This window comes from Canis lupus, chromosome 10 (genome assembly GCF_011100685.1).
Source record: "Canis lupus familiaris isolate Mischka breed German Shepherd chromosome 10, alternate assembly UU_Cfam_GSD_1.0, whole genome shotgun sequence".
In the NCBI taxonomy this organism is placed as follows: Eukaryota; Metazoa; Chordata; class Mammalia; order Carnivora; family Canidae; genus Canis; species Canis lupus.
This window is the reverse complement of record NC_049231.1, coordinates 69,381,675-69,398,125: the sequence shown is the minus strand read 5'-3', so window position 1 is coordinate 69,398,125 and position 16,451 is coordinate 69,381,675. Positions and strand designations below refer to the sequence as shown.

The following is a 16,451-nucleotide window of genomic DNA, read 5'->3' as shown; positions in this document are numbered from 1 at the left end:
GACATTTTATAACCTAAGGCTGGTTGTATTTGTTTTGAAAATATAGATGCTAGGCTATCCTTCTACATATTTTTTAATTCACTTTTTTTACATCAGTAAAATTCACTGTTTCTGATGTGCAGTTTCATGAGTTTTGTCAAATGCACACCGTTGTATAACCACCACAATCAGAGTACAGGACAATTCCATCCCCCTAAAAGTTCCCTGCAGGGATAGCTTTGTAGCCAGCCCTTGTTCCCAGTCCCAGGCCTTGGCAAACACTGATCAACACGTTTAATCTTTCTGTAGTGTTACTTTTTCTGGGATGTCATCTTATACATGTTTTTTAAAGTGTGGTATCTTTTTTTGCTGTTGAACTTGGATGGAAAGAACTGTTCTATTTTCATGTCTAAAACACATCAGATTAGCACGGATTATGGAGAACTTTGGATGTACTTTACAGACATGCATTTTAGAGGCTAGATACAATATGAGTTTTTACAAGTGTATTTATAGTATCCTCTGGCCTTGTGTCCATAGTTATAAGGTCTACTCTGTCCTAATCTCAGAAAAAGGTGCTGCTTTTGTCTCTGACATTTAAATAATCTTCAATTAATGGTTTTCCCCCCTCTATTTGTCTAATTTGCCAAACTTCATTTTGCTTTTCAGTTTTGACTTTTGTTGTGAATGAGCAAAAAGGAAAAAAAATACTTCATTCGTGACTTGACAAATTAAGTAGAGATGTCAGAATTCTCAAGTTCTAAAGGATTAAAAGGGATTAAAGGATATTATTATTGCAGAAGGACTTTTATCCTGACTTAAAAGAAATATAAGAAAACTCAATTTTAAGAAAGAAGAGGTCCTAGGTGTATATTTCCAGTCCTTAGTAGCAATTGCCACATATGGTATACCATGGTCAGGGAGTTTTAAGTATCTTTGTTTTGTTTTGTAATCAGAATTAGTGTAGGCTACACCTTGATTTGTTGTACTGACTTACTGTTAAAATCTAGGGCAAAGTTTTGTTATGAGATAATAAAAGTTAATATGCCAGTATTATTAATTAATAATTATGCCAGTATTATTCATTTTAATAATTAAAATGGCATAAAATATGCCATTTTATTCATTGTACAGTTTTGAATTTTTAATGTAATTTTTATAAGTTTAGTTACACAGATGTATGTATTCTATCATGTTTTGTATGAAGTTAAGTGAAGATTAGGTTTACATACTTTTGATTTAAAAAAAGTTAGTGCAATTAGTGAATTATTTACCTTTTACCAGGAAAATAAATAATCATATTTTAAAAATGTGTAATGCAGCACTATTACTGCCACGCTCTCTTTGATAGTTGCTGTTTCACTCTACACCTTTGTCTCTTGTTCTTGTTGGCTTATTGCATGGAAATAAGGTGATCTACCTAGCTTTTTAAAGTTGCTGGAATTATTTTGCGTTGCTATGATTTTTTGTTGATTTTGTAGAAAATTATGTATATTTATATATTGGCTATGGTTTTCTACATGTTTGTTGATTTGTGTTAACTCTGTGCTCTAGGCAAGGACAAGAAAGGAAGCTGCAATCTCTCTCGTGTGGACAGCACAACTTGCCTTTTCCCTGTTGAAGAAAAGGCAGTGGAGTATTACTTTGCTTCTGATGCAAGGTGAGCTTCCTTCACTGATTCAGAGAAAACCAAAAGGCAGTTTGTAGTAGCTAGGCATGCTATGTGTGAGAATATATCAGTTAGGGAAAATGTGTCTTTTTGGAGATGGGGTTCTAAAAATACTTTTTCTCCCAATTCAAAGCATTAGATCAATTTACCAAGAAGAGAACAGTCCTTGAGACTTGTGCCTGCATATTTACTCTGAGCTCTTGTATTATTTTTCCTCTTCTTTCTGGAGCATTACCCAGGTTTTATAGGGAGGAGAGATTTTTAGATTGGAGAATAGAATGGCTTAGCGTCCCACCAATTCCAGTATGGTTGCTAAACCATTGTAGTTTTTGTCTAATAAGGACACTTGCCTTTTTAATTCAGAAGTAATTTACAGCATAATCGCTTTTATAAAAGAAATAGTACTAGACCAGGACATTTTGAGTGAAAAATACCCTGAGATGCTTAGATGCATTTATAAATGGAATACTAACAGTGATGATGATAAAGTGGATCACTCAGGTTGCCAACAGGTATTTGAGTCATTCGTTGTGCCTGAAAGCGAGGGGATCTGAAGATGAGAAAGTGTCGTAGTTTAGGACTTCCGGGAATGCATCATCTCAGTGAGAGAATAAGCTTCACTGTTTCCTAATTTTTGCAGGAGTGTAGTCAGTGCTAGGATGCATCATTGTTGTCATTAAGTAGGTTTGTTACAGAATTTATAGTCATGATTTTAATAAACTGGAAATTGCAGAAGCTTTCCATCCTTTTGTCATTCATTCATTCATACATATTGCACATTCTGAGCAAAGCTATGTGCTAGGCTTAAGAGACAATGATCAGTAAAAATAAAAATATACTTGTCCGAGGGGGGGCCTGGCTGGCTCAGTCTGGGGAGCCTGTGACTCTTGATCTTAGGGTTGTGAGTTTGACCCCCATGTTGGGGGTGGAGATTACGCCAAAAAAAATTTAATATGTATATAATAATAAAATATACTTCTGTGTGTATACACACACACACACACACACATTTGTCCCTGAGGAGCTTTTTCTTAATAAAGAAGACACAAGTCTAGAATTCCAGTTGCAACGAGAGCTACAGAATGTCTGTGGCAGGGTGACTTACCCTCCTATGGGTAAATTTCTTTAAGGGAGTGACACTTATCTCTCCCTTGGTAAGTTGTTAGGAGTTAATTAGGTGAAGAGTTAGAGGGGAGAACGTTCATTTTCTTGGTATGAGTGTGGCTGGAATGAAGAGAGGAAGTTTGGTGGGAGATGAAGCTAGAGAAGGAGGTGGGGTCATGGTAAGATGTTTTGTTGTTTTCTGAAAAGCCAAAGGGAAGCCATCAAGCTTGGGTGGGTGAAAGAGAAATCTTGGTTTGAATTGCCTTTTGATACTCATTTTGGCGGAAATGGAAAATGCATGGATGGAGGGAGGGAAAGTGGTTGGATAAGTTAACAGGTTGCTGCAGTAGTTCAGCCAAGAGCTAATGGTAGCTAGAACTGGTCTGTGGTGGCAGACCTAGAGAGAAGCTTTGAGAAATATTTAGGAGTTAAAATTGAAGGGTTTGGCGATAGAATGAGGAGGAAATAGCCATGCTTTCTGATTTGATCTAGTCTAATTTGGTTTAGGGTGCTGCACAGAGCACAGTTATTCATTGTCCAAAGTAACCGCCCACTGCCCTGTAGGAAGGGGCTTTGGTAACCAGAAAGTTATCAGAGATACTATATATTTTATTTTATTTTTAAAAGACTTATCTATTTATTTTAGAGGAGGGGGGCAGAGGGAGAGAGAGCGAATCTCAAGCAGACTCCCTGCTGAACATGGAGCTCATCGTGGGGCTTGATTCCACGACCCTGAGATCATGACCTGAGCCAGATGCTCAACTGACTGAGTCACCCAGGCGCCCTAAGTTTGTATTTGAATTTGGTCTGTGTGTCCTGATGACAGTTTTATTTTTAAATGCAGTTTCTTTTTTTTTTTAATTTTTATTTATTTATGATAGTCACAGAGAGAGAGAGAGAGAGAGAGAGAGAGAGGCAGAGACACAGGCAGAGGGAGAAGCGGGCTCCATGCACCGGGAGCCTGACGTGGGATTCGATCCCGGGTCTCCAGGATCGCGCCCTGGGCCAAAGGCAGGCACCAAACCGCTGCGCCACCCAGGGATCCCCGACAGTTTTATTTTTAATGATCATTCTTGGTTACTGATCATAGTATCTCCTTGAACATTTTATAGTGCTGTCATAGAACATACCAATCGTGTCATCTTTCTTGAAGACGATGATGTCGCAGCGGTGGTGGATGGCCGTCTTTCTATCCATCGAATTAAACGAACCGCAGGAGATCACCCTGGACGAGCTGTGCAAACCCTCCAGATGGAACTCCAGCAGATCATGAAGGGTGAAAGCTTTTGTCATGTTATCACTTGGTGTTCTTGATAGAAAGGAGACCTTCTCCTTCCTGTCGTGTAGGGATCTGATGACACAGTGCTGCCTGAAATCTTGCACACGATTGGTGAGCAGGTGACCCCAAAAAAGGGATGACTCTTTGGAAAAATTACCTGCTGATCTTCAAGTAGTTGTTCTTTAGACTAATTCATGGTTCTGTTTCTAACATTAAAAGGGGACCCCTGGGTGGCTCAGCAGTTTAGCGCCTGCCTTCAGCCCAGGGCATGCTGCTGGAGTCCCAGGATTGAGTCCCACGTTGAGCTTCCTGCATGGAGCCTGCTTCTCCCTCTGCCTGTCTCTGCCTCTCTCTCTCTATGTCTATCATGAATAAATAAATAAAATCTTTAAAAAAAAAGAGAGAGATTAAGTAGCACTTGATATTTTTAAGATACTTTATAAGGCTTATTCCTCTCTTACTTTCTGTGCTTCAATTTTCTCATATGTAAAATGGGGATAATAGGACCTGCCTCATTAAGGTTGAAGAGAGCTGATTTATGTAGAGCCTTCAGAACAGAACACCCTTAGTGAGCCCTACATTATGTTTGCTGTTGTTAAGATTATTATGGTCTTAATTTTTATTCTCCTTTCTCACGGGGCCGAGGTGGGCTGGAAGCCACCATTTATTACATAGCTGCTATATGTCGGGTGTGCCCTATATCCACACTACAGCGCCGTGAAGTAGTCACTGTGCTTACAGATAAAGGAATTTCTCCAGAGCCATTTAGGTGCTGGAGGATAGAACTATGGTTTGAACCTAGATCTGACTCTAAATCTTAAGTTTGTCCCCTTCCTCTGTTTTGCTCTAACTGCATATTTTAGGTATAAAGTTATTAATAAAGCGGATTTTCCTCCTTACTTGATTATTTTTCTTCACATTGGGTAAAATGTCCCACGTGAATATTGTGCTCCATCGCATGAGCCCTTGTTTCATTTACTAAGGTTCTGTTCCAGGAGGTAGACTTTTTGGTTGTGTACAAATTTCTTAACGATATAATTTCTGTTACTTTAGGCAACTTCAGTTCATTTATGCAGAAGGAAATTTTTGAGCAGCCTGAGTCCGTTGTGAACACGATGAGAGGAAGAGTCAACTTTGATGACTACACTGGTAATCAAACACGAATGATGACTTCAGGGGGTCCTGTGGGGGTGGCAGTGGCAGCCTTGAAGGGTCATTGTCCCTCCCAGCCGTGGAGGAGGCTGTGGCTGCAGCCTCCAGGGGTGCCAGTGTAGCTAAGACAATGAGGGGGATGGTGATTGGGGCTCGGGGGTGGGGAGAGGGCTTCTGTTTGGGAAGATGAGGAAGTTCTGGGGATGGATGGTGGTGATGGCTGCACAAGTGTGAATGCGTAATGCCACTGAACTGCACGCTTAAGGATTGTTCAACGTTAAATTTACGCTACGGATACTTTACCTCAATAAAAGGGGGGAGGTAAGAAGGAATGGTTGCCAGAGGCTGCAGGGCCGGGGGTGGGGAGGGATTCTAATGGGTATGGGATTTGGGATGGGTGCTGAAATGCCCTAAAATTGGATAGTGGTGACAGTTGCACCGCTCCGAATATCCTAAGGACCACTGATTGTGTACACTTTAAGAGGGTGAATTTATGGTATGTGACGTATCTCAATAAGGTCATGCAAAATGTAAAGAATGACTAGAAAGTCGCATTTGAAAACTGTCACAGGAGTGTTAGCAGGATTTTCCAGGGGTGGGGGAGGTCCTCTGGTGTGCCGTGAAGAACTCTTAACTTCCTTTCCCTTCGGAACGCCACTGCTGGGCCCTTGCTCCGTGGTAGGGGCGGCTGTGGCACCGCCAGTTCCGGGAGGAGCGAGGCCTGGGCCTCCCGGGGGAAGCTCCCGTGTGCAAGCTCCCGTGTGCCTGCTCAGCCTAGATTCTCTCAGCTTCTAAGTGAGGGAAGGTGTGAACTTGCCCACAGGCTCTCCGGGCGTGTGCTTCACCTTCCTGTTGAAGATGGGCTGAGTGCCGCTCTGGTCTTGTTTCCGGAAACTGCCTGGACCGGGTGTCACGGGAGTTCACGTACCTTGCAGAGATGAGTTTGAGAATGACTTTCTGAGGTCCTCAGATGTCTGTGAACTGTTTATTGGGAGATCACATTTTTGGAACACCGCGTATTCATCGTGACCGGCTAAATAAACAGTTTAACAAACTTTGGGTGAAGCTTCTCAGCATTAATTAGTTTTTGAGAAATAGTTGCTGGTGTGCAAAAATCTCTCCCTGAGTCTGCGTGCCGTCCGTACAGTATTAAGTCCTGTTAATAATGATTTCTCTGAGTAAATGCTGTCTGTCTATCTTCCTCTTTTCTGAGCAGCATCAGACTTTCTCAGCGGGAGAGATTTATTGAAGCTGAAGTCCAGGTTGAGCATCTGTTCAGAACCGCATGCTGCCCGTAGTTGTTCTGATACGGCCTCTCTGAGGTTCTTATAAATCTGCAAGAGGGGTGAATGTAGACTTATTTAAAGAAAGGTAAAATACGATAAATGACACCAGAAACAGTTTCATGTTGAAATATTTAAAGTTCAGTGTTGAATTTGGAGGAGAGAAGAAATCTGTGGGCAGGGCCTTCAGAGGCGGGCGTGAGCCGCGAGGATGGAGGGTGAGTAGGATGTGGGAGCCGGGGGGGAGGGAGGACCGGCAGCAAGCTGTCGGGGCGGTGTGCCCGCTGTCGGGGTGGTGGCGGTGTGCCCGCTGTCGGGGCGGTGTGCCCGCTGTCGGGGTGGTGGTGGTGTGCCCGCTGTCGGGGCAGTGTGCCCGCTGTCGGGGCGGTGTGCCCACTGTCGGGGTGGTGGCGGTGTGCCCGCTGTTGGGGCGGTGTGCCCGCTGTCGGGGTGGTGGTGGTGTGCCCGCTGTCGGGGTGGTGTGCCCGCTGTTGGGGTAGTGGCAGTGTGCCCACTGTCGGGGTGGTGGCGGTGTGCCCGCTGTTGGGGCGGTGTGCCCGCTGTCAGGGCGGTGGTGGTGTGCCCGCTGTCGGGGCAGTGTGCCCGCTGTCGGGGTGGTGTGCCCGCTGTCGGGGCGGTGTGCCCACTGTCGGGGTGGTGGCGGTGTGCCTGCTGTCGGGGTGGTGTGCCCGCTGTCGGGGTGGTGGCGGTGTGCCCGCTGTCGGGGTGGTGTGCACACTGTCGGGGTAGTGGCGGTGTGCCCACTGTCGGGGCGGTGGCGGTGTGCCCGCTGTCGGGGCGGTGTGCCTGCTGTCGGGGCGGTGTGCCCGCTGTCGGGGTGGTGTGCACACTGTCGGGGCGGTGTGCCCGCTGTCGGGGCGGTGTGCCCGCTGTCGGGGCGGTGTGCCGTCTAGTTCGCCACGCTGCATGCGGAGAGGAGTGAGGGGCGGGGTCTGAGGGGAGACGGGGCGCTGCCGGGCGTCCGTGGACGTTGGCATGCTGTGCGGGGCCCTGTGTAGGCCATGCGGAGCCGTTAGCAGGCCCGAGCGCACCCCGAGAGCCCCCGTGGGAGGCCGGGCCTGGGGCGACCGCGGGAGGGGGGCGGCGGGGAGACGGCAGCGGCACCTGCTGCTGCGGGGAGCGGAGGACCCAGGCCACCAGCAGCAGGGCCTCCTCCGGTGTTTATGGAAGAAAGAGCAGGAAAAGAGGAGTTCCGCAAGGGAAGACCGGGAGATAAATGCCCAGAAAGCCCTTTTGTCAGCGTTATGCGCCTTGTAAAGTTGTCCTACAAGCAGGAGAGCTGTTCGCTCTTTCGTTGTAAAGGTAAGGACATCCCGCCCCGTCGGCGTGAGCGTCTTGCGGAGCCCACGTCCCTGCGCTTCACGAGCCGAGCTCGGGCCCTGCTGCTTGGAGCCCGGCCCGCCCCGTCCACTGGAGCCCGGCCCCCGAGAGCATCGCCTCCCGGCCTCGGGGGCCTGCCAGTTTCCAGGGAGGTAGCGTCGCCCAGCTCGTCTCACCCGCTTCCTTCGTGTCATTCTTGGTCACCGCCCGAAGTACCAGCGTCTCTGACGGTCTCACGGCTTTCACACCGAGTCCGTCCACACCGCTCCACGTTGCGTGGCGGGAGGCCCCGCGAGTACTGCTCGCCGTCCGCCCCGAGCTCTCAGCGCCGGGCCGCGGGGGGACCTGGGCCGCGGGGGGGACCTGAGCCGTGGGGGGAGCTGGGCGCCTGGCTCTCACCCAGGCCGTCTGTGACTCTGCTGGGGCTCGTGGTGCATGTCCTCTTAGTATTGAAACATAAAAAGGACGACACAAGATTACTCAGAAAAATAAAAAGCAAAACCTATGTCTTGGTTTATATCATAACCTGTGAAGGTAGAACAAAGTGTGGGGAGATAGAGAGCAGGGGCACAATAGACAGCCCACGGGGTGTGGACAGATCACAGGGTGTGGACAGCCCACGGGGTGTGGACAGACCACGGGTGTGGACAGCTCATGGGGTGTGGACAGACCACGGGTGTGGACAGCCCATGTGGTGTGGACAGACCACGGGGTGTGGGTGGATCACAGGGTGTGGACAGCCCCATGGTGAGGAGACAGCCCATGGGGTGTCAGACACAAGAGGTGCCACCCGGGGGTGTGCATGTGCGGCCAAGAAGACGGACTTGGGGACGAGGTGTGGGAGGGTGAGGGGAGTGAGGGGAGCAAGGAGAGCGAGGCGCCCAGGTGGCCTGCCCCGGGTATGCGGGAAATAGGGGTTGAAAAATTGAGTGGATGTTGAGTGAGAATTTGTCACGAGCAGAGACCCGGGCTCGTGTTGGGGTGTTTCTCCAGCAGGTGGCCTTCGAAGCACACGGAGAAATCTCTGGAGGCTGAAAGGTGTGGGCGGGCTGTGGCTGTGGGGCCGGCGGGGAGGTGGGAGGCAGGCGGTGGGCGCTGCCCTCAGCTGCGGGGTGCAAGGTGGCGCCCCCGGGGAGGGCGGGAAGGGGCCGGGCAGCACTGCTCAGAGCGCTTCGGCCGCCTGGGGAGACTCCTGGGAGCTTCGGTCTCGGCAGGCGGGAGGAAACACGCCGGTGCTGGTGCCTCCTTCCCGGAGTTGACAAACCTGCCCGCGTCCTGTACCCCCACCCCCGGCGGGCAGTCCCGCCCCGGCCCCTGCTGAGCTCGTGGGTGCCCCCGTGTGTGGGCCCGCGGGCTGGGCGGGTGCCGCAGGGCTGGGGCTTGGTTTTCAAACCTGCTTGGTTTTCAAAACCAGAGACAACTGTGTTTCCTGAGAGGAATATAAATTTAAACGGTGGTGGTGTTTCCCCCGTTGGCGGTGGACACTCACAAGAAGTGGTTGCCTGTTTCATGAGGTTCTTTCCTAAATAATTATATTCAAAATTTCATTTCAGTGAATTTGGGCGGCTTGAAGGATCACATTAAGGAGATCCAGAGGTGTCGGCGTCTCATTCTTATTGCTTGTGGGACAAGTTACCACGCTGGTGTAGCAGTAAGTGGCTGCTTAAGATTTTAACTGATGTTGGATATTAGAAGGCGTCTGTAACATACCACGTGAAGTTCTGCTTTGTTAAAACACCGTGTTACCTTTTCATGTTATTAAGACAAAAATCAGGGCAGTTGGGGGCAGAAATGTTAAGAGCTGCTTGGAATTATTTATCAATGGAAGACTTGGATATACAGGTAGATGACCTGCAGTGACTTCATGGAAGGCAAAGTGTTTCTTTTTCTTTTTTTTTCTTTTTCTTTTTCTTTCTTTTCCTTTTCCTTTTTCTTTTTCAAGATTTATTTATTTATTCATGAGAGACCCAGAGAGAGGGGCAGAGGGAGAAGCAGGCTCCCTGTGGGGAGCCCGATGCGGGACTCAATCCCAGGGCCCCAGGGTCACGGCCTGAGCGGAAGGCAGACGCTCCACCCTTCAGCCACCCAGGCGTCCCAGGCAAAGTGTTCCTTACAGAGAGACTTCCATAGGAGCAGTCCTTAGGTTTTGCTTATCATTTCCTCGGCTCAGACAGATGGCTGGTAACATGTGTGAACCTCAACAGGATTTTACTGGGTAGGCACATTTCTGCAAACGAAGGAAGTCTGCTTCTCGTCAGACTTTGTTCTTTATTCTCTTGAAAGCTAATTCAAAAAAATTATTTAAATTTTTTACAATTTTATTGAGAAATAATAGACATACATCATTGTGTAACTTGAAGACGTATAGCTTGGTGGTTCGACTTAGATCTATCGTGAAGTGATGGCCACGGTAGGTTCGGTTAGCATCCATCTTCTCATAGAGGTACAATAAAAACAAGAGTAAAGGAAAGACATTTTTCTCTGTGATGAGAATTCTTAGGATTTACTGTCTGGACTCTCCTGTGTATCCTACACCAGTGTTTGCAGTCGTCATCCTGTCGTACGTTACAGCCTCGTGTTTGTTTATCTTATAACTGAAAGTTTGTACCTTTTACCTCCTTCCTCCAATCCCTTCCTCCAATCCTCCCTCCCCCAGCCCCAAATTCTAGTAACCACCAGTCTGATCCCTTTTTCTATTAGTTTTTGTTTTACATAAAAGATTCCACATATAGGTGAATCATACAGTATTTGTTTTTGTCTGTGATACTTGTTTCACTTAGCGTAATGCCCTCAAGATCCATCCATGTTGTCCCAAATGGTTGGATTTCCTCATTTTTCACAGCTGAATAATATTCCTCAGAGTGTGTGTGTGTGTGTGTGTGTGTGTGTGTGTGCGCGCGTGTGCGCACATGTACATACACACCACAACTTTATCCATTCAGCAATTGATGGACCCTAGGTTGTTTCTTTGTCTTGGCTTTTGAGAATAATGTTGCTGAGAACCTGAGGGTGCAGATGGCTTTTCAAGTTAGTGTCTTCTTTACCTCTGATATCCACATAATCAGAATTGCTGGATCATATGGTAGCTCTATTTTTAATCTTTTCAGGATCTTCCATAGTGTTCTCCATGGTGGCTGCACCAATTCTCATTCCCACCCACAGTGTTCAGGGTTCCCTTTTCTTCACATCAACACAGTGTTTGTTATTTCTTATCTTTTTGATGATGGCTATGCCTACAGACATGAGGAGCTGTCTCCTTGTGGTTTTATTTATTTATTTATTTATTTTTAAAAGATTATTTTTTTATTCATGAGAGACACACAGAGAGAGAGGCAGAAACACAGGCAGAGGGAGAAGCAGGCTCCACGTGGGAGCCCGACACAGGACTCCATCCTGGGTCTCCAGGATCAGGCCCTGGGCTGAAGGTGGCGCCAAACTGCTGAGCCACCCGGGCTGCCCTCATTGTGGTTTTAAAGTGCATTACCCTAAGGACTAGTGATTTTGAGCATCTTTTCATGTACCTTTTGGCCATTTGTATATCTTCTTTGTATATAAGAAGATATACAAATGGCCAATTTTTACCTGTATATTCAGGTCTTTTGCCCATTTTTAAACTGGATTAGTTGTTTTTTTTTTTTTTTTCAGTTGTATATTTTGGATATTAGTCCCTTATCAGATAACATGGTTTGCAGATATTTTTTTTCCCATTCTATAGTGTGACTTTTCACTTTGCTGATGGTTTCTTTTGCTGTAGTTTGATGTACTCCCACTTTTTTATTTTTTACTTTGTTGCTTGTACTTTAGGTGTCATAGATAAGAAGTCAATACCAAGACCCATGTCAGGGAACTTAGTTCCTGTGTTTTTTTCTAGGAAGTCTGTGGTCTTAGGCCTTACTTTTAAATCTTTAATCTAAAATAAAATTAAATAAATAAATCTTTAATCCATTTCGAGTTAATTTTTGGGAAGCTGAAATTCTGTATCAAAGATGTGTGTTGGTTGTCAGTGCAGAAGTGCAGGAATATAATGTTCTTTTAGGCCAATAAATCAGATCCACATGAGGTTTTCTTATAAAGACGACATTTATAGTGCTGTTGGTGTCAATTCCCACAAGTACAGGAGACCCTTACACATTGGGTTTCTACTTCTAGAATTGATTCCAAAGTTTATGACATAGTAATTTTTTATTTGCTGGGGCAAAAATATCTATGATCTGTACTTATGGGAGCCAGTCATGTAACTAGTGGTGGAAACTGGCTGGTTGTCCAGCCCCTGCATCTCAGTTCTCTAACCCACCCACTCCCCAAATCACCTGGTTTAAAGAAAGTCTGTGGTGCCTGGTGGCTCAGTGGGCTGAGTGTCTGCCTTCGGCTCAGGTCATGATCCTAAGGTCACAGGATTGAGCCCCAAGTCCTTGCCTTGGGCTCCTTGCTCAGCAGGGTCTGCTTCTCCCTCTGCCCTTCACCCTGCTCATGCGCTCTCTCTCTCTCTCTCTCTCTCTCAAATAAATAAAATCTTTAAAATGAAAAGTAAAGTCTAGGTAGTATTGAAGGGGAGAGCTCTAAGAAAGAGCTTGTTTTGAACATAGGAAAAGAAAGGATGAATTAAAAAAATATAAATGAAGGGATTGGCCAGTTCCCTGCGGCTTAGTCTGTTGTTAATGAATGAGCCCTCTATTCAGAAGTAAAAGATTTGATTAAATGTTTCTTCTGATGCTAAACCTGAATTTTAGGGCAGAAATTATATGCTATGTTAGAATTCTCTAATTATGAAATTTGAGAAAATGTAAGGTTTGTTTTGTTTTGTTTTTTGGTAGCTGCTGAGATTACTATAATTAACAAACATTCAAAGTCCCTTTGTGGTTTATCATGCAAAATAGTGTCGTTAATTCTGTTCTATCTAGTTTTGTGGGTTTTTTGGGTGGGGCTCAAAATGAATGACACATACGCATAAATGTTTTGTTATTTAATATGTATCCTGAACAATAACCATCAAAATCATCCTAAGTGTAGTTTTCTTTTCAAAACGTTAATTGTGTCTGGGTTTTTACAGTGACCTACAATAGAATTTATAACAATATATTAGTCTTTTATGATGCAAATATGTCGTTCTGTGTATTCATAAAGAGTTGCTTCCACTGAAAGAAAAAGACATTTATTAGCACAGATAAACCTTGAGTTTACTTTTTTGGGGTATATTTAAAAATATCTGGTAAGTTGCTATTTGTATCTTTCTCTTTGAAGAATTTAATTCTAGTGTAACATATTATAAACGAGAGGGTAAAATTTGATTTCTATTTGAAGGGAAATGTTCAGCATGTTAGGATCAGTAACCTATTTATGTATAATTAGTAAAATACATTAGTGGAAAAGATTAAGGTGTCAAACCAAAGTTACAGAACAAAACAGTTTAGTTTACTTTTGTGGACAAGAAAGTTAAAGGGATGTGAAGTAAGGAAACCTGTTCAGTTCCTCACTGCTGGAAGGAAGAATGCAGTGACAGGGCAAGAGATGGCTGGGGCCCTTTTCCTGCAGAAGCAGGTGGTCTCCTCCACCATAACTAAATATATGCACCTGTAGGGCCTAAAATTTTTGCTACCTAAAAGTTGTTTTTTCTATTATTTTAAATTTTCTGATGTTTAGAGTAGAAGAAATTGAATTAAAATGGAAATTAGTGAAAGAAGTGCTAAGGTGCTGTTTGCATAGAAGCATATTGCCCTCTACTTGGTCTTCATACTACACAGTTTGGAAATAGTGAGCTTAAGTAGGATTTCTAAAGTGTATTGATTTTTTTGGAAACAGTACCATTTATGAATACATAGTATTTCTGAAGTGTTTAATTTATGAGGTGTTTATGTATCTGTGTTTTATCTCATTTGAAATCTCTCAGTGACTTGGTATTATATGAATTGTCATTTCAAGATTAGGAATTGGGAAATTAGAGATAATATACAAGCTAACTCAGAACAGTGCTTTTTTCTGCTTCTCAAAACATTTTATATGTGCGGGTATATTTGCTTTTAAGAATACATGCATTGATAACTGCCAAAGAGACTTGTAGTAAAATGTTAACAGCACTTGTGTCCTGACTGGTGGGATTTTGATGATTTTTTTATGCTTTAATCAATACTGTTTGTATTTTCTAACAATGCATATGTATCATTTTCATAATCATAAAAAAATGAAAAGTGTACATTGAATTGAATCCAAGGAAGTCCAGCGAGAAAGTATTTGAAGCTTATATGACGAAGTTAACTTTTTCTCTGCAGACACGTCAAGTTCTCGAAGAGCTGACTGAGTTGCCTGTTATGGTGGAGCTTGCCAGTGATTTCCTGGATAGAAACACACCAGTTTTTCGAGATGATGTTTGCTTTTTCATTAGTCAGTCAGGTATGCTAATTTTAAAGACTTGACTATCATTCTAATAATTACAGCATGTCTTTTTTTTTTTAAAAGACTTTTAAAAAAAATTTTATTCATTTATTCATGATAGAGAGAGGGGGCGGGGGGCAGAGACACAGGCAGAGGGAGAAGCAGGCTCCATACAGGGAGCCCGACGCAGGACTCAATCCGGGGACTTTAGGATCATGTCCTGGGCCAAAGGCAGGCGCCAAACTGCTGAGCCACCCAGGGATCCCTAATTACAGCATGTCTTGGCAAAAATTGACATTTAAAGATATACAAGTATTACAGATGATTTGACAAACACAGATTTATTTTGATATTACATAATTCCTTATGAATTAGAAAATTAACACATTTTACACTTAAAGGGGTGAATTTTCAAAGACAAGGAAAGGAGAGCCTAAAAAATAGGAACTTACTATTAAAAGTTTTACAAATTTATTATTTTGAAATGCATACTTTTGGTTGTTTTTTTTTAAGATTTATTTTAGAGAGCATTGTGTGAGCTGGGTGTGGGGGAATGTGGAGTAAGAGAGAGAGAGAGAATCTGAAGCCGACTCCGCACTGAATGTGGAACCCGATGTGGGGCTTGATCTCATGACCCTGAGATCATGACCTGAGCCAAAATCAAGCGTCGGATGCTCAACCCACTGAGCCACAGGTGCCCCAAGGGCATGTTTTAAATTTTACTTAAGCAAATGATACTGATGAAAGTGTACTCAGTTTTTTTGTTTTTGCATCTAAGAAACCGTGTCTGCTGACTGCTCTGTGACTTTTATCTTCCTGCTTTCATAGGTGAGACCGCAGACACCCTGATGGGTCTTCGGTACTGCAAGGAGAGAGGAGCCTTAACTGTGGGGATCACAAACACGGTGGGCAGCTCCATATCCAGGGAGACAGACTGTGGGGTTCACATTAACGCCGGGCCCGAGATCGGCGTGGCCAGCACGAAGGTAAGTTACTGACTTAGTTCTCTCACCTGTCTGATTGTAGTGCGGCTAGGACACCCTCATCCATACCTTATGGTTCATTTGGTAGCACTTACAGAGCCCTTACAGTTTACTAATCATTGTAATTGTTGTAAGGCTGGGTGGCCTGTAGTAGATAAAACACTGTTCCCTCCCTCAGTCCCATTAAAAGGGACAGAGGATCTAACATACATGCTGTCTGTTTCCATTCATCACTTAACGTTCCTCTTGCGGGTACAGTGGGGTACATGGTAAGTGCAGGTCCTCTTCTTCTATTAAGTAGAGTAGGAAATTAGAGAAATAACAGAAACACCCAGCTTAATCCATTTAATTTTTAATTATTTTTAATTCTAATAATAATAAATTTTTATTTACATACTCATAGCTTCTAATACACATGCCTAAATATACACACTACCCATGAAAGTTTGTAAGAGGGTGCGCACTTTTTGGCATACAATCTGCCTATTTAAAAAAATTAAAATGAGTGTTATATGACAATATCTGCTTCTCTTTGGATACTATATCTGTGGAGACTTAAAGCATCTTTTTTTTAAGACTTTTTTAAAAAAACATTTTATTTATTTATTCCTGAGAGACACAGAGAGAGAGGCAGAGACACAGGCAAAGGGAGAAGCAGGCTCCACGCAGGGAGCCCGACACGGGACTCGATCCCGGGACTCCAGGATCACGCCCTGGGCTGAAGGCGGCGCTAAACCCCTGAGCCCCCCGGGCGTCCCTTAAGACCTGTTGAAACTACTTTGCTCTTTGAAATTGGAATATGCATAAATTTAGTATTAGTCATAAAAATAGGAATCTTAGATCTATAAATGCAAAAGATGTTCTCTGTCCACAGTTGTAGTACTCTTTATGATTTCAACATTTCTGTTTTTTCTGCTTAAATGTAGTATTTCCTGCTGATTGTCTAATAAGATGCTTAGGTATCGGTGGATTTGATTCTAATTAAGGTGTGTGGAAGATGATGTACAAAACCACATTTGAATTTTTTTTTCCTTTTAAAGAACCTCAGAATTTTTTTTTTTGGAAAATCTGTGATTCTTATGTAAAAACTCTGAGTGAGGTTTTTTGTTTCTTGGTTACTTTGATGTTGCTAACACTGTAATTTACAGAAAGCTGAAACCTGAATTTTCTCCATGTGGTAATTAAAACATGTAAGATGTTTGTGCTTGGGTTTCCATTCTGTGCCTGAATAAATAACCAGCCTCCCTCAGCAGCAGCTTATGGATTTTTGGAACAGTATCCAGACAGACAGC

At 44.2% G+C, this 16,451-nt stretch overlaps 1 protein-coding gene across 3 annotated transcripts in view; it reads left to right on the top strand.

Annotated features, from left to right (window-relative positions):
* The window catches only part of GFPT1 (glutamine--fructose-6-phosphate transaminase 1), a 57,060-nt gene that overhangs the window by 28,676 nt on the left and 11,933 nt on the right, over nt 1-16,451 (top strand). For all 3 annotated transcript variants that reach the window (XM_038551491.1, XM_038551492.1, XM_038551489.1), the window contains 6 exons: nt 1,534-1,639; nt 3,865-4,028; nt 5,085-5,180; nt 9,361-9,458; nt 14,074-14,194; nt 15,005-15,162. In XM_038551491.1, the coding sequence (XP_038407419.1) occupies nt 1,534-1,639; nt 3,865-4,028; nt 5,085-5,180; nt 9,361-9,458; nt 14,074-14,194; nt 15,005-15,162 (743 nt within the window). The remainder of the gene's footprint in view (nt 1-1,533; nt 1,640-3,864; nt 4,029-5,084; nt 5,181-9,360; nt 9,459-14,073; nt 14,195-15,004; nt 15,163-16,451) is intronic.